The sequence below is a fragment of the Sorex fumeus genome, unplaced genomic scaffold, assembly GCF_029834395.1.
Source record: "Sorex fumeus unplaced genomic scaffold, SorFum_2.1 ptg000098l, whole genome shotgun sequence".
NCBI classification, from domain to species: domain Eukaryota; kingdom Metazoa; phylum Chordata; class Mammalia; order Eulipotyphla; family Soricidae; genus Sorex; species Sorex fumeus.
Window position 1 is genome coordinate 35,224,632 of NW_026606155.1, and position 22,901 is coordinate 35,247,532.

The window sequence follows — 22,901 nt, forward strand, 5'->3', positions numbered from 1 at the left end:
GGGCGGGCGGGGGGTGTCTATGTGTGGCCTGGGGAGACCCCCGAGACGGCGTTCCGGAGGCTTCCGGGCTCGTGCTGGTCCCCTGTCGTCGTGGGACGCAGCGAGGCTCGAGGCCGTGGGCACTGCCGCGCCGGGCAGTGGCGCCCCGGGAGGGCCCTGGGCTCGTGGGGGCGACTAACGGCCCGTCGGATTGTGCTTCTGGCGTGGGGGTGACCAGCCCCGCCTCAGGCGGGTGTGTTTGGTCAGGAGACTGGGCGGGCCCGTGAGCCGCGCGCCCCTTTGAAACTCTCGGTGACAGAATATTCGTCGGAAGATCGCTCCGCGTCTGTGGGTTTGGCCCTCGCTCTAGCTGAGGAATTTCCCTAGCGGAATCTCCCCACTTTTAGCCCCCACGCCGCGAGGGCATATTCCACAGTCGAGGGTTTGAACCCGGTTGCCGCAGGGCAGGGCGCTCTCGGGTCGTGCCACCACCGTCGCGGTGGATGCGCGAGGGAGGCGACTGACCTGGCGTTGTCGAGTCTTGAGGGGCGGGCGAGGGAGCCCTGTGGACTCTGGAAGATTCACAGATTTAGGACACTGCCCCGTGTCGCTGTTTGTGAAGGCTCCCCAGGCCAGTGTCACGCATGCCATTTTCTCGGGGGAATTGCTGAGCTCTGGAAGTTGATTCTTGAAAAGAGGCAATTCTGGGGGAAAAAAATGATTTGTTTTAATTTTTTTTTTTTTTAAATACAGTACCCAAGATGAATGACTCCCTGTTTGTCTGTTTGGACAAGCTGTTGCTAGAATTTGGTAGGTATCAAGTGAAAATGAAGTAGGTAGCTCTTTGTATTTTCATGGAATGTTTTGGCGGGTGAATTCACGAAAGAATTATTTTAGTTTTCCAGTATGAACAAGATAAAAGTGCTAAAGAAGATCTGATGCATCGAATTAATAGTAAGTAGTTTTGCGTGGTAAAGTTCTTTTAGTCTTAACTTTTTATTGGTGTGTCAGGTAATGTGTTAGTGGCCTTTTTTGGGCTAACATAGTGGTGACTTACATGCCAGTTCTATTTAATGATTATTAATGAGCTATTCACCTTAGTTGCAGTTTTTCAGTGATGAATTGCTGCATTCATCATTGAATTATTTTCTATGGAAGAATTTTGCTTTAACCAGAAATGACCTCTTCCGTGCAGTTGAAAATGTTATTTCTAGGCGTGACCCCTGATCACAGAGCCAGAAGTAAGCCCTGAGCACCACAGTGTGGTCCAAAAACCAAAAAGAAAATGTTATAGCTCTTAAATATCACAGATTGTTTAAAACAATTTGAGTGAGCAATGAACTATTGTGAACTACTTTATGAAAATAAAGTATTAAAAAATTGCAAGAAAAAAACCCAATTTGAGTGAAAGTTTAATCTTTCTAGAAATCATCAAAGAAAGGTCAGGATTTATAGACATGCATTTTTAAGAATAATAATTGTAAAATTAATATTAGTGAAAAGGTAAAGCAATACAAATACACACACAAAAAACAGAAATACAGTACTTTAAGGCCTACATAGAAACCAACAAAAGAAAACAAACCATTCATTCTAGCTCTGAGAAGACAGTTTCTTACCTTTCCTGTGACAAAAATGAATAGAATAAATTAAAATTTTTAACCTTCTACTTACGTCAAAATAAGTGGGTTGAAGGTACTCTTATTAATTAATTGGCGTGGAATTAATAAAAATTTTCCATTTTTCAAAAACAAAACTCATGTTAGTATAATTTGTGAAGAAATGTGTGCATAAATGCCGTTGATCTCATATATAGCCCTCAGTGTTAAAGATGAAGAAATATTTACTGCTCAACACAAATTCATAGCTTTTTGTTCTAGTAAAGATTCTCTTTTAGGTAAGTTGACATACTCATTTTTAAAAAACAAATTTATTTTTAATTTGCGATTTACACTTTTAAGAGAAAATATCTCCTCTTCCAGAGTGCTTTGAAAATATTAAAGAAAACAGAGCAAGTATTGATAAAATACATGAAACTATAAACAGTACAGATGAGGAAATTGGTTATTACCATGAACATAGTAAGGATATCAAGGACAACTGTAATAAGTGAGTATTTTAAAGAAATAGGTGTTGTTTAATAATCACTAGATTCTTTAAGGTTTCTGAGTTTATAGTTAAAGATACTTGTTTTAAAGTTGTAGTTTATATTTGCTCAAGTCTTCCATTGCCTTATTTTCAACTGTTAGTTGCAATCAAGGGGTAGAAGGAATGTAGGCTATGATAAATTGAGAAAATAAAATATCGATAGGTTTAAGAATTTAAAAAAATTATTTATTTTAACGTGGACAAAAGCCACAGCTGTTGATAGAATTCTTGAGATGAAATTGATTAGATAGTAAAGCTCCAATATTAAAATCAATAAATATAAGAAATAATTTTTTTATGTGAAAACAACATGTTGGAGGCACTTGGAGAGATAGTACAAAAGTTAAGGCACTTGCCTAGCATGTAGCTGGGTGACAATACTGTTTGGAATCCTGGCACAGCATATGGTCTGAGCACCTTGAGTATGGCACAAACAGACTGGAGAGGCGGGGGGAGAGAGAGAGAGAGAGAGAGAGAGAGAGAGAGAGAGAGAGAGAGCGCGAGCTCAACCATCCGAGTGCATGCTTTGCATGTTATGAGGCCCTGGTTTTATCCTCAGTACTGTAAGGTCCCTGAGTATGCCAGGATATGAGCATCACTGATATGCCCTCCCCTCAAAAGGAGGGAAAGTAACTGGAATTTTTTGGAGGGGAGCAATAGCACAGGTTGGAGCGATAGCACAGCGGGTAGGGCATTTGCCTTACAAGCGGCCAACATGGCCGACCCGAGTTCGATTCCTCCGCCCCTCTCGGAGAGCCCAGCAAGCTACCGAGAGTATTCGATATGCCAGACACAGTAACAACAAAGTCTCCAATGGAGACGTTACTGGGCCCGCTCGAGCAAATCGACGATCAACGGGAGGGCCTTTACCTTTACCTTTACCTTAGGGGGTGGGTTAGTCCTGTCTCTTTGCTAAATGGCTAGAGAGATATGTGAAATAGGATTCTTGAAAGCACTTGAAGAAAATGTAAGTGTCACAATAATCTTTTAACGTATGTCAACAAAGGTAGAAGTCTTATAAAAGCATTATATGACTGAATACAAGTTTAAAGGAAAAACACACCCAAATGATATGAGTCAAAGATAAAGTTGGGAAATCTCTAGTAAAGGCTGTAGCACTGCACTGAACTGTCTTCCCGTTGTTCATCAATTTGCTCAAGTGGGTACCAGTAATGTCTCACAACAAATTGTGAAACTTGTTGTTACTGTTTTTGGCATATCGAATACGCCACAGGGAGCTTGCCAGGCTTTGCCATGCCGGCGGGATATTCTCGGTAGCTTGCCGGGCTCTCTAAGAGGGGTGGAGGAATCCAGGTTGGCTGCATGCAAGGCAAATGCACTACCTGCTGTGCTATCATTCCAGCCCCTAGTAAAGGCTAATTTTAAAAATATAAAAATATAGAAATTATTAAGAAGAAAAAAGCCCTCTTAGAATAAAGGGGTAAAGAAAGTAAGCAGGCAAATAATAAAATGGAGTATGTAAGTTTTATAAGTATGTGAACGTATTTTACTAATAAAGTTATCCAAATGTAAGCAACAATACTGCTAATTTTTTGTTGTTTTAGTTGTTGGGCCACTCCTGGCTCTACACTCATGCATCACTTTTATTGGTGCTTGGGGACTACAGTGGATGCCAGGGATCAAGCATGGTTTGGCCTTGTGCAAGGCAAGAGCCCTGCCTGTTGAACTATTGCTCCAACCCAATGATGTCGATTTTTAAAAATTATTATTATTCTTATTTATTTAATCACCATAAGAACAGTTACAAAGCTTTCAGGTTTAAGTCTTGGTCATACAATGATCAAACACCCTTCCCTTCACCAGTGCACATTTTCCACCACCAAGAACCCCAGTCATCCCAACCTTCCCCCTGCCTGTGTGGCAGATGATTTCCACTTTACTCTCTCTCTGTACTTTGATTACATTTAATATTTTGACAAAAGACCCACCATTATTATTTGGATTTTTCCCCCAATAATCAGACCTGCTGAAAAGGCGTCATTAGATAATTTGTTTTTCTATTGCTGATTATGAAGAGCATATGATTTTGGAATTCTGAAGTTTTAATAATTAAGTCTGGAGGGATTCTGCCCAAAGCCACTGGGTTCCAAGATTTGTTTGTGTGTCTCTGGGATCATGGCCTTTAAGGAGCTCAATAAGTAGCTGGAGGAGATGTTCCTGGGCGGCAACACAGGGTCTCGTCAGTGATGCCGATTTTTTTGCATTTACGTATATGCAAGCAAAAGTACCAGTGTTATTCAGGTAGTGAAAAAATCAACTCTCATCATACACTGTGGGATTAATTTACTTTTGAAGTGACAGGTCAGTATATTTTATATATATATATATTATATATATGTAATTTTTTATAGAGGCCATACACAGATGTCTTGGGGTAGGGCTTAGGGCCACTCTTGGTGATACTGGACCTAGGGGATCTGATGGTTCAATACTATACATAGTGCTTGTGGGAGTCATGTGGTGCCAGGGCCTGTAACATGTTAGACATGTGCACATGGCACTTGGCATTATATTCTAACGTGTTAGGCATGTACTCTTCCACCAGACTTCTTATACTGTGGTTCGTAACTTTATAGGGGTTACATAACTAAGTATAGGGGGAGGTCTTGAAAAATCTTGGAACAGTAAAAGTATTCTGAACATGTAATAGCCAAAAAACTCAGAATCATTAATTCAGAATCAGTGACATTATAATTCCGATGTATTTCTGGGAGCACTGTCAGCACAAAAAGGGGTTGTGAGTGGAAAAAGTTTAAAAGCCCTGCTCTACCACTTTGTGGACCAGCAACTGATGAATGCTAACTTAAACTATTCCTTAGTCAATATATCTTTTTAAAAGTTAAAATAAAACTTTAACATCTGATTAAATGGTTTATTTCTGAGAATTTTTCATAAGGATATAATTAGGCATTTTCTCAAAGGTATAATAATAAAGTGTTTATTTCAAATATATTCATGGTAGGAAGACCATTAAAGAAATTAATGTTCAACACTGGGTTATCAATTAAATGAACTTTGGTATATCTATATGAGTGAACACTAGGAACAGTGTGATCATTCTGCATCTGTTCCTCTCCCTCTTACTCATTTCTGTTCAGCATGATAATCTTCATATCCATCCATGTGTAAGCAGATTTCATGATTTCATTTTTCCTAATGACTGTATAGCATTAAATTTTGTAGATATACCATAGTTTCTTTATCTACTCATCTGTATTTGGGCTCTTGGGTTGTTTCCAGATTCTGGTTATTATGAATAGTGCTGCAATGAACATAGGAGTGTAGATGACTTTTCTGCGTTGTGTCTTTGGGCCCCTGGGGTATATTCACAGCAGTAGTATTGCTGGATTATATGGAAGCTCAGTTTCCCTTTTTTTTTTTTTATAATTTATTTATTTATTGAATCACTGTGGGAAAAGTTACAAAGCTTTCAGGTTTAGGTCTTGGTCATGCAAATATCACACATTTCCCTTTACCAATACTTATTTTTCACCACGAAGAACCCCAATAACCCCCCCCATGCCTGTGAGGCAGATGAATTCTAGTTAACACTCTATCTACTTTGACTAGATTCATTTTTTCGATAAAAGATGCACCATTATTATTTAGAGTTTACCCCCCCCCCCAAATCAGACATGCTGTAAAAGCATTGTGAAATGATTTGCTTTCTACAGCTGGGTTCAAGAATTAAATGATGTCCCGCAGCCGCTATCGCGGCTGTGTGGTTTTGGATTTCTGCTATTTTACTTATTAACCCTGGAAGTATTTCTACTGAGAGTCAGATAATTAAGAGATTGGTTTCTGTTCTCTGGAGTCATGGCCGTGACGAAGAGCCGCTCGTGGGGGGCAACTGGTGACCTCGGTAGGGCGTGAAGGATGGGCCGGAACGCCCCCCTTCCCATGAGGTTTTAGTCGCCCCCTCACCCCCGGCTCATACCTGCTCTCCACAAGGCTCCCATGCGGCCGCCATCTTTCTTTCCAGAGGGGAGAGGGCGGAGGGGAGCAACACCCTTTCCCCTTTGGGCAGGCATGGTGGCGTGGATTAACGCATAGTCCGTTCATTTTTCTGCTCCAAGCTGCTGGATTCTGCATTAAGTCCTTGTGCTTCTGGGACCGTGGCCGTGCCGGAGAGCTGCTCATGGGGGGCAACTGGTGACCTCGGTAGGGTGTGAAGGATGGGCCGGAACGCCCCCCTTCCCATGAAGTTTTAGTCGCCCCCTCACCCCCGGCTCATACCTGCTCTCCACAAGGCTCCCATGTGGCCGCCATCTTTCTTTCCAGAAGGAGTTTCTCATTTTTTAAAGGAATGTTCATACTGTTTTCCCAAAAAGCTGGACCAGTCAGTGTTCCCACCAGCAGTGAATGAGATACCCTTCTTCCCCACATCTGCACCAGCACTGGTTGTTCTTTTGTTCTTTTTTTTTTTTAAGCACTGGTTGTTCTTGTTCTTTTCTTTTCTTTTCTTTTCTTTTTTAAATCTGTGTCAGTCTCTATGAAGTGAGATGACTTCATAGTTATTTTGATTCGCATCTCTTTAGTGATTGGTGATACAGAGCATTTTTATGTGCCTTTTGGCCATTTTAGTTTCTTCTTTGAGGAAGTTTCTGTTCATCTCTTGCCTCCATTTTTTGATGAGTTGGATGTTTTTATCCTATAAAGTTCTATATAGCAGTGCCTTTGATACTAATCCCCTATCAGATGAGTGTTGGGTAAACAATTTCTCCCATTCTGTGGGCTGTCTTTGTATCCTGGTCATCATTTCCTTTGAGGTGCAGAAGCTTCTCAAATTAATGTAGTTCCATTTATCTTTTCTTCCACTTGCTTGGTCAGTGATGTTTCACCCTTGAAGAAGCCTTTAGTTTCGATATCAGAGAGTTCTGCCTGTGTATTACTCTACATTCCTTATGGATTCTGATCCAAGATCAAGGTCTTTAACCCATTTTGATTTGACATTTGTGCAATGTGGTAGAAACAGGTCTGAGTTCATTTGCTTTTTTGCATGTAGCTCATCAGTTTTCCCAGCAGCACTTGTTGAAGAGGCTTTCGTCACTCCACTTAATATTTTTTGCTCCTATATTGAAGGTTAACTGACCATATGCCTGAGGGTCTGTCTCAGGATATTTAACTCTTTTCCATTGATCTGAGGATCTGTCTTTATTGCAATACCATGCTGTTTTAATTACTACCATTTTATAATACAGTTTATTTATTTATATTGGCTTTTTGGGTCACACCCAGAGATGCTCAGGGGTTATTCCTGGCTCTGTACTCAGGAATTACTCCTGGCGGTGCTTGGGGTACTATATGGGATTCTGGGGATCGAACCCAGGCCGGCAGCGTGCAAGGCAAACGCCCTACCCACTGTGCTATTGCTCTGGCCCCTATAATGCAGTTTAATGTTGGGGAAAGTGATGCCTCCCATCTTCTTTTTTCCCCAAGGATTTCTTTATCTAGGGGGTGATGGTGTTATTGTTCCATATTAATTTAAAAAATGTTTGATCTATTTCTTTAAAAAATAACTTGGAGAGTTATTTTTAACTTTATAGAGACTGGATTGAATCTGTACAGTGCTTTGGGAGAGTACTGCCATTTTGATGATATTACTCTAGATCCGTAAGCAGGAGATGTATTTCCATTTATTTGTGTCCTCCTTGATTTCTTGAAGCGTTTTGTAGTTTTCTTTGACAGGTCTTTCACCTCTTCAGTTAAGCTGATTTCAAAGTATTTGATTTTCTTTTTTCCCCCCCTCTGTGAGTGAGCAAGCTTTCTTATAAATGCCTGGGGGCAGGCACCCTGAGAGGAGGGCTATGTGCTAGGGGAAACTGGGTGTCCTCTTTATATAGGAGGGAAGGGTGGGTGCAGTACTTGATTTTCTTTTTTTTTTGGGTCACACCTGGCAATGTGCAGGGCTTACTCCTGGCTCATGCACTCAGGAATTACTCCTGGCAGTGCAGGAGGGGCCATATGGGATGCTGGGAATCAAACCCAGGTCAGCCTCATGCAAGGAAAACGCCCTACCAGTTGTACTATCAATCTAGCCCCCAGTATTTGATTTTCTAAGGCACAATTATGAGCAGGATTTTATTTATTTATTTATTTATTTATAATTGAAACTCCATGAGATGCAGTTACAAAGCTTTCATGATTGAGTTTCAGTAATACAATGATCGAACACCCATCCCTCCACCAGCGCACTTCTTCCACCACCAATGTCCCCAGTATCCCTCCTGCAACCCCCATCACACCCGAACCCTTTCCTCTGTGGCAGACAATTTCCTCCTTACTCACTCTCTGTTTTGGGTCATTATGGTTTGCAACATAGATGCTGAGAGGCCATCATGTTTGGTTTTTTATCTACTTTCGACACACATCTCCCATCCCGAGTGATCTCTCCAACCATCATTGATCCCTTCTCTGTCCCAGCTGCCTTCTCCCACAGCTCATGAGGTAGGCTTCCAACCGTGGAGCAATCTTCCTGACCCTTGTGTCTACTGCCTTTGGGTATCAGGCTCATACTATATTTTACATTCCACAAATGAGTGTGGTCCTTCTATGTCTGTCCCTCTCTTTCTGATTCATTTCACTTAGCATGATTCTCTCCATGACCATCCACTTAAAAGCAAATTTTATGACTTCATTTTTCCTAAAAACTGCATAGTATTCCATTGTATTGTTGTACCATAGTTTCTTTAATCAGTCATCTGCTCTCAGGCACTTGGATTGTTGTGCCTTGTGCCTAAAATCTTAGAGGGAGGTTTTTTGGTTTTTTTTTCCCATCGAGTATAATATTTGCTGTAAATGGTAAATATGGTAAATGACTTTGACTATTTGACTATTTTGTGGATAGCTTCTTCAATTTTCATATATTTTTAGGATTTTATCATGAGCGGGTGCTGGATCTTGTCAAATGCTTTCTCTCCATCTATATGTGATCATATGATTTTTTATTAATATGTTGTATTATGTTAATTGACTTACATATGTTAAGCTATCCTTGCATTCTCTGGATAAATACTCCATATATATGTATATATATATATATATATATATATATATATATATATATATATACACACTAACCCCGTCTGTTCCATTTCTTCCTTGAAAGAGAGTATTTCTTTTTTTTTTCTTTTGGGTCACACCCAGCGATGCACAGGGGTTACTCCTGGCTCTGCACTCAGGAATTACACTTGGCAGTGCTGGGGGAGCTGGGGGACCATATGGGATGCTGGGAATCAAACCTGGGTTGACTGTGCAAGGCAGACTCCCTACCCGCTGTGCTATTGTTCCAGCCCCAAAGAGAGTATTTCTTTAATTAGCTTTAGTCTAGTCACTCTGTCAAGTTGTGACAGAGTAGTGTTGATGTCTTCAATTACTATTTTGTTATTATTAATGTCTTCAAATTTATTAGCACTTGTTTTAAATATTTTTCTGGTTCCTCATTAGGTGTGTATACATTTAGGAGTGTGACTTCTTTCCACTAAGAAGTAATTCATTCTCTCTCTCTCTCTTTATTTAAAAAATTTTTTTATTAGTGAAACACCATGAGGTACAGTTATAGATTTACAAATTTTTGTGTTTGGGTTTCAGTTATACAATGATCAAGTACCCATCCCTCCACCAGTGCCCATCCACCACCACCACCAGCATCCCTCCCAACCCCCGTCCCCCCCATTCCACCCTGCCTCTGTGGCAGGGCATTCCCCCTTGTTCTCTCTCTCTTTTTTTGGGTCCTGTGTTTTGCAAGAGAGGCATTGAGTGACAATCATGTTTGGTCTATAGTCTACTTTCAGCATACTTCTCCCACCCTGGGAGGATCCTCCCAATGCCCTTTATTTGGTGCTCTTTTCTCTATCTGAGCTTCCTTTTCCCCTAGCATGAACTCACTCTCTCTTTTAACCTTTTTCAGCCTGAAGTTTATGTCATCTGATGCAAATATGGCCATCCTGATCTTTTTCAGGGGATTATTTGCTTGAAGATTTGTCTTTCAGCATTTGACTGAGTCTGTGCTTACTTCGGCTATTCAAATGTGTTTCTTGAGGGCAGCAGAATGTTGGGTTCAATTTTCTAATATATTTTGCCCCTCTGCATGTCTTAATTGGCGCATTTAGCCTAGTAACATTGAGAGACATTATTGTCATGGGGTTTTGTGCCATCTTTCTGCAGGAATTTGGCATGTTAGTGGGACTCACGTTAAAGAGTCCCTTAGTTCTTCTTGTAATGATGGGCTTTGAGTCTATGAAAATTCAAATCTGAGTTATTGTGTGTATTATTCCTTCTAATGTGAATGAGAGTCTGACTGGGTCGAGTGTCTTTGGTGAGGTGTTTATTTCATTGAGTTATTTTTTTCTTTACTATATCCCACCACTGTCTTTGGGCCTGAAGGGTTTCATTTGATAAATCTGCTGTAAAACTTAATGAAATTCCTTTGTTTATATATTTTTTCCTTCTTTGATCTTTCTGCTTGCAGTATTCTTTATGGTTTTCATCATTCTGATTAGGATGTGTCTGAGAGTATTTTTATTTGGATTCTTTTAAAAAATTTTATTGAATCACCGTGAGATAGTTATTAACTTTCATGTTTGGGTTACAATCACACAGTGATCAAATGATTAAACACCCATCCCTCCTCCAGTGCACATTCCCCACCACCAACATCCCTGGTATAATCCCACTTTCCCACCCTCCCTCTACCTCCATGGCAGATATGATTCCCTGTAATCTCTCTCTACTTTTGGGCATCATGATTTGCAATACATGAAAGGTTATCATGTTTGGTCCTTTATCTACTTTCTGCACACATGTCCCATCCCGACTGATTCCTCCAGCCATCTTTTTCTTAGTGATCACTTCTCTATTCCAGCTGCCTTCTCCCCTTTGCTCATGAGGCAGGCTTCCAGCTATGGGGGAATCTATCTGTCCCGTGTATCTACTATCCTTAGGTGTCAGCCTCATGTTATGTTGTTTTATACTCCACAAATGAATGCAGTCCTTCTGTCCCTCTCTTTCTGACTCATTTCACGTAGCATGAAATAGACATGAAACCGTGTCTATCCATTTATAAGCAAAGTTCATTAAGCAAATATCACCCTGATACCAAAAGCAGACAGAGATACCACAAAGAAAGAGAATTACAGGCCGATATACCTGATGAATACAGATGCAAAGATCCTCAACAAACTATTAGCAAATAGAATCCAATGACTCATCAAAAAGATCATACACCATGACCAAGTAGGATTCATCTCAGGGATGCAAGGATGGTTTAACATTCAGAAATTGATCAACATACTCCATCATATCAACAAGAGAAAAGATAAAAACCATATGATTGTATCAATAGATGCAGAGAAAGCATTTGACAAGATCCAGCACCCATTTATGATGAAAACTCTCAACAAAATAGGCATTGAAGGAATTTTCCTCAATATAGTCAAAGCCATCTACCACAAGCCCATGGCAAGTATCATTCTAAATGGGAAAAAACTAAAAGCCTTCCCTCTAAGATTGGGCACAAGACAAGGTTGCCCACTTTCGCTACTCCTATTCAATATAGTGCTAGAAGTCCTGGCCATTGGAATTAGGCAAGAGAAAGGTATCAAGGAAATACAGATAGGAAAGGAAGAGGTCAAACTATCACTATCTGCAGACTATATGATACTATACTTAGAACACCTTAAAGATTCTACAGAAAAGCTCCTAGAAACTGACCTACTGTTTCTGCCCATTTTACTTTTTTTCTTACAATGAAAAAATTTTAAAATAATTTTTCTATATTATTTTGTTCTTATTCTGAGATGCTATTTATGATTTTTTCCATAGCTGGAAGCCAACCTGTGATGTTTTTCATAAACATGAAGACTATATGCAGAACCAGTTTGCTTCTTATCAACAAACTGTTGAGAATGACAAGTATAGTACCTATCTTAATTTAAATGTATAAATTCTATAAGCTTTTGGAGGACATGTGTTTTAAGAATGTTAATTGAAAAATGTAGCAATTTCATGTGCAGATTTCTTTTTGGAGTAGGGGTTTTGGACCACACCATATGATTGACTCAGAGGTCACTTTTAGAGGTACTGAGGGACCATATGCAGTTCTGGGGCTCAAACTAGGGTGGGTTGCATAGAACATAAGTATTTTAGCCCCTGTGTTATCTCTCTGGATCCATTTTTTCATTTTTTAAATGTAAATCCAGTTTTCTAGACTCTGGATGCCTCTGGTGGTTTGCCATAGAACTTCAGATATGTTTAGATATTGCCTTAGAAACTATCAAATAGAATTATAGCAAAGTGCTTCAAATAGTGGTTTTTATAACTGAATTATAAGCAAAGATCTGGGAGTAATTGCTGTAGAATTTTAGCATATAAAAATTTGGAATATTAGTGTATTTCATGTTAAATCTCTATTTTTCAGATTATTGATTTAGTGGGATATTATGAAGAATGCTAATAGATGTGTGGGTTATTTTATTATGTGTGAAATCACATGATCTTGGGCATAATTTTAATTAGTTGATATAATGAAACAAGGATATGTAGATATACCTGATAGAAAAGTTTTAAATGTTTATATATTTAACATAATTGGATGAGGACAATATATACTTTCATAATTTTTTACTCTTCAGAATACATTTATAATATTCAGATTTGAGGGAGATAGTATAGCAATTTAATACATGCATTTATTACAAAATGATTGCCACAATAAGGTTAAGCAATAAGTCTATCACCTAAGTGATAGTACTTATGTGATATACATTAATCTATTACATAAGTACTATTTTTTAGTGAGTGTTTAAGATATATTCTTTACCAATTTTTAAGTATGTATGTATGTAAAAATAGTATTGTTAGATTCACCACGCTGTATGTTAGATCTCCAGAACTTAGTCATCTCATTACCTTTGACCAGAAACTCATTTCCTTCGCTCCTTAGTTCTGGCAATCACCATTTTACTAATTTGTTGTTTTATGTGTTACCCTTTTGCCTTTTATTTAAGATTCTACATATAAGTGAGATCTTATCATTGTCTTTCTCTTAGCATATTTTAAAGATCTATCCACCATGTCACAGATTGCATGATTTTTATGGATGAATAATTTTCCAGTTATGTTTCATTATTATATGAATTTCATTTTCTTTTTTTTAATTGAGGCAACACCTGATGGTTCGCAGGGCTATATTCTGGTTATGTGCTGATATCATTCCTGGTGGGGCTTGGGAACTCATATAGAATATAAGAGGATTTAACCAGATTCAGACACATGCAAGGCTAGCATCCTACCTGCTATACTATCTCTCCATCCTTTAACTTCATTTTCTTTGTCTATAATTTTTTTCTATAATATAATTTTATTTTGTTTATTAATCGTTGGTTGTTTCCATGTCTTCTCTATTGTGAATAATGCTTCAATTTTGGTTTGCAAATAACCTTTTTGAAATAAGAGATTTTATTTTCTTTGATGATACACCCAGAAATGAATTGCTGAGTCATATGATGGTTATATTTTTAATATTTTAGGTGCCTTCATACTTTTTTCCATAGTGGTTTTATCAGTTTGCATTTCTACTACTAATGTGTGATGTATAAGGACTCCCTTTTCATCACATTCTCACCAATACATAAGTATCTTGTCCTTTTATAATAGCCATTCTGATGTGAGAGGATAGTTTATTATGATTTTGATTTCCTTTCCCTGATGATCAGTAAAGTTGAACTTTTTTTAAATCTTGTACCTGTTTACCATCTGAGTGTCTTTGTAAAATGTCTCTTCAAGTCCTCAATTTTGTTTTGTTTCTGGGTTACACCTGATGATATTCAGGGCTTGCTCCTTGTGGTACTTGGGAGACCATTTGGTATCAGATGGAATCTGGGTCGTCTGCATGCAAAGCATAAGTACTGGCATGTCCAACTATCTCTCTGGCTCCTCCTGTATTGTAAAATAAGATTATTAGTGATTTTGAGTTATGAGTTCCTTATGTACTTTGGATTTAACTCCCTTATTAGTTTGAATATTTTCTTTCCATTCTGTAGCTTGTGTCTTCATTTTACTGGAGTGATAGCACAGGGGTAGGGCGTTTGCCTTGCGCACAGCCGGCCCGGCCAAGCCAGGTTCAATTCCTCTGCCCCTCTTGGAGAGCCTGGCAAGCTACCGAGAGTATTCAGTATGCCAAACACAGTAACAATAAGTCTCACAATGGAAACGTTACTGGGCCCGCTTGAGCAAATCGATGAACAACGGGAGGACAGACAGACAGACAGACTACACAGCAGCTTTTTAAGTTTTATGTAGTCCCACATATTTATTTTTGCTGCTTTTTGCTTTGATATCATATAAAAATTTTGTTGCCAAGGCCAATATGAATGAATTTCTCCTTATTTTTTTCTAAGATTTTTATGGTTTCAGTTAGATCATGTAAACCTTTGTTTTGTTTAGAGTTTTGTGTGTGTGTGTGTGTGTTTGTGTGTGTGTGTTATGAGATAGGGACACTATTTCATTCCTCTATATATCAAGTTTTCCCAGCAGCATTTATTGAACAGACTCTGCTTTCCCTGCTGAGTATACTTGGCTTGGCTCTCTTTTCAAATATTGTTTGATTTTGGACATAGAAGTTCATTTCTGTGTTTTTGACTCTCTGCCTTTAAGTCTTTTTTTAATGCCAGTAGTATACTGTCCTGATTACCATATCTTTGTAGCATAGATTGAAATTTGAAAGTTTGAGCTTCTGATTTCATCTTGAGATGAAGGTTGGCTATGTGGGACCTTTTGTAGTTTAATAAAAATGTTAGCATTTTCCCCTATACATTTGAAATTGGAGATTTGATAGACATTAATATTGACAGTCTTAGGTATTGTAACTTAACATTAATTTTTCTGATCAGAGAAAACACGGTATCTTTTAATGTATTTTTGTTTTCCATTAATTTTATTACTTTCTTATATGTTTCAGTGGACAGATTTTTCACCCTCCTGGTTTAATTTATTACTAAACGGCTAGTTGTTTCTAAGTATGTATTGTAAATGAGATTGATTTTTAAAATTTCTTTCTCATGTAGTTTATTGTTAGCATATAGAAGTACAACTCAGTCTTGATATTGATAATGATTTTTGTTTTTTGAAGTAAAACCGATTTTATTTGAAGGGTTTTTGAAGGTGTGGAGAGGAAGAGAGAGAGAGAGAGAGAGAGAGAGACAGACAGACAGACAGACAGACAGACATGTAACATGCTCAAGAGAGAATGTGGGCTTCTCCAAGGGTGGAGAGAGCCCCTGCACACATCCCAACATTAGACATGAAAGCATGAAAGTACACATCTCAAGAGGGGAGATGCGGGCGACACATGTGCTTAGGCGCCGAATGTGCTTGGCCACATGGGCGCAAGCAGCATATGGACTCGGGCAGCATATGCGCCTTGATAATGATTTTTATAGGATGCATTTATCTTTTATTTTACCCCCAAATTTTATTTTAGTAAATCACTGTGAATTACAAATCATTGAGTTTTTGACATACAGTGTTCCATCACCAATCCTGCCACCAGTGTCAACAACCTCCTTCTACCAGTGTTCCCTGATTCCCTCTCCTCCCGCACTTGCCCAGACCTCAGCCGGCAGTCTAGACAGGTACCTTTAAAATTTGGTTATTAACGTTTGGTTCTCATAATTTCAGTGTTATTCACTCTGTGGTTTGGATATTCAGCTTAACACGACCAATGTATCTGAATGCCCCTGCCCCCTGCCCCCATTGCTTCTCATCTATCTTTTTTCCCTTTCCCCTTCATTCTATTTCATAGCTTCTTCTCCCTGTACTGTGGGATAAAGGGTGATCTAGGCATCTCCCTTAAACCATTTAATTCCTCATCCAGTTACTCTGAATATAATATATAGATGTATATATAAACATTACATATAACTGATATCATCCTGGTTTTGTCCTCTGGCTTACTTCCTTTAACATACTATCTCCCAATTCCATCAAAATTGCCTGATTTATTTATTTCTTACAGATGTAGTATTCTATCGTGTGTGTGTGTGTGTGTGTGTGTGTGTGTGTGTGAGACATCTTCACAATCCACTGATCTGTTGTTGGATATCTAGGTTGGTTTCAAGTCTTAGCTATTGTACTAAGTGGTGTAGTGACTAGTGGTGAGCATATATCATTTTGAATGAATGGTTTTCTGTCCTGGAGGTAGATACCCAAAGTGTAATTGCTGGGTTGTAAGGTAGGTCAATTTTAAGTTTACTGGGAACCTCGATGCTATTTTCCACAGGGGATGAACCAGACAACAGTTCCACTAATGGTGGATGAGAGTTCCTTTTTTACCAAATTCCCACCTACACAGATTGTTCCCATCATTTTTGGTATGTGCCATTCTCACTGGTGTGATATGGTATCTCATTATTGTCTTGATTTTGATTTCCCTAATGGAGACGTTACTGGTGCCTGCTCGAGCAAAATGATGAGTAATGGGATGTCCAGTGATCATTTTGACTACTTTTTATGTCTTGGATATTAGCCCTTTATCTGATATGTTCATTGCAAATATTTTTTCCCATTCAGTTAGCTGTCTTTTAGTTTTACCCTGTATTTCTTTTGCCATGCAAAAGATGTAATTTAATGTAGTCCTGTTTGTTTATTTTTGAGTCTGTTTCCTTTGACAGTGGCATTTATTAATAAAGACAACTCTCAGTGATGGGAATAGCTAGGGATATTTTCATAGATTCTTGTTTGATCCACTTTGAATTGACTTTTGTCTAAAGTGTGAGGTACAGATCCAGTTTTAATTCTTTGCACATGGTTATTCAGTTTTGCCAGCACCATTTGTTGAAGAGACTGTACTCCATTTGATACTCTCAGCACCTTTGTCAAAAATTAGCTGGCCATATATTGTTCTTGGATAGGCTATTCTGATTTGTAGGTCAGAAGTTGTCCTTATTTCAGTACCATGTTGTTTTGATCACTATGACTTTACAGTATCGTTTCAAATTAGATAATGTGGTATACCTCCCCCTGTTTCTTATTTTTCAGTATTGTTTTGGCTATTTGGGGTCTTTCATGATTCCATACATACTGTATTATGAACTTCTCTAAGTCCTTGATGAATGGGATATTTTTCTCTTTTCTGAGGTCTTCTTCTGTTTCTTCCTTAAGTGTTTTGAAGTTTTCATGGTATGGCTCTTCCACTTCTTTTGTTGATTCCTAAGCACTTGATATTCTTGAACACTATTTTGAATGGGATATATTCTTTACTCTCTTTATCTTCTAATTCATTATATGTATATAAGAATGTGACTGATTTTCGTGTATTAACTTTGTAGCTGGCAACTTTGCTGTATTGTTTTATTGTTTCTATATTTTAGATAATTTGACTTATTCTTTTACAATTTTTACCCCTTTGTTTTCTTTTCTGGCCTGATTGCTGTTGCTAGGACATCTAATACAATATAGAGCAAGAGAGGAGACAAGACAGTGGACAACCTTGTCTTGTATCTGATCTTTGTGGGAATGCTTTCAGTTTTTCACCGTTAAGAACAATATTTGCTTTGGACTTGTTATAGATTGCCTTTACTATCTTGGAGGTTTCTATTTTGTCCACTCCAGTTTTGATGAGAGTTTTTTTTAATCATAAATATATGTTGGATCTTGTCAAAAGCTTTCTCTGCATCAATTGCTCATATATTTTTTATCTTTCCTTTTACTGAAATGTTGTATTGTGTTAATTTATTTCTGTGTGTTGAACATCTTTGCATCCCTGGGATAAATTCCAATCAATCATGGTATGTGATTATTTTTGTATGTTGTGGGATTCAGTTTGCTAAGATATTAAGGATTTTCGCATTAATGCTCATTAAAGAAACTGGTCTGAGTTTTTCTTTTTAGAAATGTCTCGGTGCTGGAGCAATAGCACAATGGGTAGGGCGTTTGCCTTGTACGCAGCCAACCCGGGTTCAATTTCCCAGCATCCCATATGGTCCCCTGAACACCACCAGGGTTGATTCCTGAGTGCAGAGCCAGGAGTAACCCCTGTGCATCGCCGGGTGTGACCCAAAAAGCAAAAAAAAAAAAAAAAGCTAACAAAACAAAACAAAAAAGATTCTGATAACCAAAGTAGATAGAGACATTTCTTTCTTTTTTTCTTTTTTCTTTTTGGGTCACACCCAGCAATGCACAGGGATTACTCCCGGCTCTGCGCTCAGGAATTACCCCTGGCGGTGCTCAGGGGACCATATGGGATGCTGGGAATTGAACCCGGGTCGGCCGCATGCAAGGCAAACGCCCTACCCGCTGTGCTATTGCTCCAGCCCCCAGAATCTTTATAGAAGCTGTTAGGAAGGATTCCTGTTTCTTTGATTTTTTTTTTGATATTTTTGAAGAATGTAAGCATCAGTGTACTAAATCTTCTCTGAAAATTTGATAGAACACATCTGTAAATGCATCTGCACCAGGACTTTAGTTTGGGGAGAGATTCTTGATTACTGTTTCAGTTTCCTTTGTTATTACCCTGGTCATGCTTTTTATTTACTCTTCTTTCAGTTTTGGGAGATTACTTATTTGTAAGAATCTGTCTGTTTCTTTTAGCTTCTCCAGTTAAACTGAGTGGAGTTGTTTATTATAAGCTCTCATGATGTCTTGTATTTCTGAGGGTTCTGTTGTAATTTCTTCCCTTTCATGTCTGAGTCTATTCATTAGAGTACATTCTCTATTTTACCTAATGAGTCTAGCCAAAGTTTTGTCTATATTATTTATTCTTTTGAAGAACCAGCTTCTGGTTTCATTGATTTTTTTGTAGGGGGGTATTGCTTTCTTGGTTTCTATATCGTTGATTTGTGCTCTGGTTTTTATTATTTCCTTCCGTATGCTGGTCTTTGGATTAATTTGTTGTTGGTTCTGTAGATGTTTGAGATGTGCATTTAGATAGTTGGTTTTATCCTTTTCTTCTTTCTTAATGTAGTCCTATATCACTATGATTTCCCTCTAAGAAAGGTGGAAACTTAGAGAAAAACTGTTGCAGTTATTTAGTAGTGTGTTGTTCTGTCTTCAGGTTTAGAGTTTCTCCACATCTTCTTTTTATGATTAACTTGTATCTCTATGTCATTGTGGTCTGAGAGGATTCTTGGTATGATTTTTATGCCTGTGAATTCATGTGGGTTTGTTTTATGCCCTAATAAGAGATCTATCCTGAAGAATGTTCCATATATACCAGAGAAGAATGCCTATTTGGCTTTTTAAGGATGTAAGGCCCTGTATATATTCACTAGTACCAGGTCTTCTAGTTCTTCATTTAGTGCTCTTATGCCTTTGTTCTGTATAGTTGATCTGTCCAGTGGTGACAGTGGAGTGTTGAAGTATCCCCCTACTACTGTGTTTTCATTCATATGTTTAGGTTTGTGAGTAAAAGCCTTATAAACTCTGCTGATCCTACATTCAGGGTTAGTTTAGTTATAGCAAATGCTGTCAACTCTTTTTTTGTTTCAGAATGTTTTTATCCTTCCCATCTAAGTGAGAGCTCCGTGGGGTAGTGGACTCTAGGTTGAACGTTTCTTTTCAGTGAGTAATTTGAATATGTCTTTCTACTTTCTTCTCTCCTGTACCATTTCTTATGAGATATCTGTTGTGATTCTTATGTTGTTTCCTTATATTTACGTTTTCTTTCTGGAATATTTAAGAAGTGTGTCTTTCTCTTTGAATTCTGCCATTTTAATTACTGTATGTCTTGATATTGTTCTGTTTGGGTAATTTTGCTTGGTATTCTTTGGGCCTCTTGAATCTGTACATCGGGCTCCCTCCAAAAAGTGCGGAAGTTCTTAGCTATGATCTCTCTCACCACTTGTTCTTCCCCTTTGCCATTTTCCTCTCCTTCTGGTATTCCTATAATTTGAAGATTGTTCCTTTCTATTATCTATTAAGTATTCTCTTCTGTTCTAGTGCTACTCTTTTCTTTTGCCAGCTCACTATCAGTGCTGGCTTGTATTTTGCCTTCAAGATTGCATGGTTCTTTATCTGTGTGCAATTCTACTACACTGGCTTGGTATTCAGTTTATTTTGTATGGAATCTGTCATCTTTTCTATCAGTTCTTCTTTGAGTTGGTTGAGTTTCTTATTTAGTGACTACTTAATTTTGTTTTTTAGTACTTGCTTAATTTTGGTTGCTAGTGTAGTGGGTGTTGATTTTAGGTCCTCATCAACCAGGCCCAAGAGTTTTATTTATTTGTTTATATTTTAAAATGTAGGAGTACTGCTATTTATTCAGCCATTGATTAAGCTGATTGAATTGGGCATGAACTCCACATTACTTTTTGTTTTAATCACCATGAGATACAATTACAAAGCTTTCATATTCAAGATTAAGTTGTACAATGATCGAATATCCATCCCTCCACCAGTGCACACTTTCCACCACCAATGTCCCCAGTATATCACACTCCCCCTCACCTATCCCAGTCCTTACCCTGCCTCCGTGGCAGGCAATTTCCCCTATATTTTCTCTCTACTTTTGGGCATTATGTTTTGCTTGAATTTTTCCACCACCATTCAAGCCTGCCTGCCAGGGGCAGATGCTAGATCATTTATTGTCCATTGCTCATTTTGAATATCATGGGTGCCGTGGCCTCACACTTCTGGAATCCTAGATTGTAAATGGTTGGGTTTCGCAGGCATTTCTGTAGGGCACTAATCCATTTTGGGATTCAGCTGGGCATCTCTGGACCAGGGCTGTTGGTGTGCTAAGATGGTGCCCGGAGGCAAATTGTGGGTTTGACAGCCAGGCCTATGAGGAGGCGGGAACCTCTGCCTTCATGTAGCATGGAGATTTAGTCCTGGAACCCACATACCTGGGCCTTGCTTGTGGAAGCGCTTGGTTGCCGGGATTCCATCTGGAGTAGGCGGGGAGAGTGTACCTGCTCCATCTGGGGTGCCCCGGTGAAATTGGCTCAGTATGGGGCCCGAAGAGATCTCTGGCTCTGTGGTACCTTTTGGGACTCGCTGCTGTGTCTCTGGCTTTTGATCTCTTTCAAGATTTATTTACGGGTCTCTGAAGCAAGGCCAGTAATAGAGTTTACAGAAGAGCACTGGAGTTGGTTCATGAGGGTGAATTGCCAGTGCTACCATATTTATTGGGAAGTTGGGGGAGGTAGCCCACCCCAACTCCATGAAAGCCTGGAGATTTTAGTCACAAAACCCACATACCCGAATTTTTAGCAGATTATATCTTGGTGAGGTCTGTCCTGAGACAGTGGGATCAGGCCAGGGTATGGTGGGGATTTTGGATTGTGGACACAAGCAGCTGCTGGGGGGCTCTGCTTAGGAAGGTACAGACCAACCTGTCCCCCTCCGATTTATTCCAGTATGTTCAGCCATGTGCGGGTCCGAGATTAACTGTGACTTTAGATCTCTTTCGAGATTTATCAATGAGTCTCTAAATAAGGCCAATAAATGAGCTTGTATAGCTGAGCTGGAGGTGGTTTGTGGGCATGGCTCCCACATACCTAACCTTTGTCCATTTAGTTTCTTGTTAAACTTGATTCCAAGTTGTTGGGATCTGGCTATAGGCATAGTGGCAATTTTGGGGTATCAGGAAGCCTGAAGGCACTATCAGGCTGTTGATGCACTCACCCTGCAAGTCCAAGTTTACCTGTTAGCGGCACCATATGCCCAGACCCAAAAGTTTTAATGAATTGAGGATTTGCCTGGGTTTCTATCCCTGTCTGATACAGCAGATGGGTTCTTTAGTTTTTCCATTGTTCTTTGAGTTTTGTGTGGGTTAATGTGAAAGTATAGATTCCCAGTTACTCAAGAACTTATATGTTCAGTTGTTCATATAAGGGTTATTGATAATTCCTTTACCATATAGTGCAATTGGACTATGACAAGGGGGTTTTGAACTATACACATGTTTAATTGACTGAGATATATGACTATATAAGATTAATGAATTATGTTTGCTGCATCCTTTGGCTTCTGACTTCAGTCTGAAGTGTGTTCAGTAATAATCTCATATCCATGTGTTTCCACATGATTTTGGGTTCAGAGAATTAAAGCTGACGTCAGACTTTGCCATTCCCTGATGTAGGCACTGGGGTTGGTGAAAAGGAAGCTCTCAGGGTCCCAGATCTGAGGCTTTCTGTCTGGAGCCTGGCCATGTGGTGAGATAGCGTGGGTGGTAGAAGTCCCTTAAATTTTCTTTACAAAGTAGTTGTGGAAGGCCAAAGAGATAGAACAGTGGATAAGATGCTTGCCTTGAGCACAGATGGTTTGGTCACTGGCACTGCATATGATTACCCAAACACCACCAGAAATTATCACTGAGTGGTGATGGAGGATTAAGCCTTGAACACAACCAGGTGTGGCCCCTAAAATAAACAAAACAATAGAATAGTTGTGGAATACTTAATAATAACTGTGAACCCTAAGTTCTGACACATACAACATGACTTCATGTGATATTTTTAGCTTAGAAATTGAAAAACCACTGTTGTACAGCTGGTAAACTGTATAGAACAGAAATCTTGGAGTAAAGAGATTCAGGAAGTTGGGGCTGGAACAATAGTACACAGATAGGACGCTTGCCTTATGTGTGGTTGACCCAAGTTTGACCCCTAGCACCAATATGGTCCCCTGAACCCTGCCAAGAGTGACCTCTGAGCATAGAAGCTGAGTAAGCCCTGAGAACTGCTGGGTGTGCTCTTTCCTCAAAACAAAACAAAACAAAACAAGGAGAGATTCAGTAATTTATTTATCAAAAGAAT

At 39.0% G+C, this 22,901-nt stretch overlaps 1 protein-coding gene across 1 annotated transcript in view; it reads left to right on the forward strand.

The window, feature by feature from the left end:
• The first annotated feature begins 740 nt into the window (after positions 1 to 740).
• CUNH14orf39 (chromosome unknown C14orf39 homolog) overlaps positions 741 to 22,901 on the forward strand; it is a 58,081-nt gene continuing 35,920 nt past the window's right edge. The window contains exons 1-4 of the mRNA XM_056134195.1: positions 741 to 789; positions 877 to 933; positions 1,962 to 2,088; positions 11,971 to 12,060. Of these exons, the coding sequence (XP_055990170.1) occupies positions 741 to 789; positions 877 to 933; positions 1,962 to 2,088; positions 11,971 to 12,060 (323 nt within the window). The remainder of the gene's footprint in view (positions 790 to 876; positions 934 to 1,961; positions 2,089 to 11,970; positions 12,061 to 22,901) is intronic.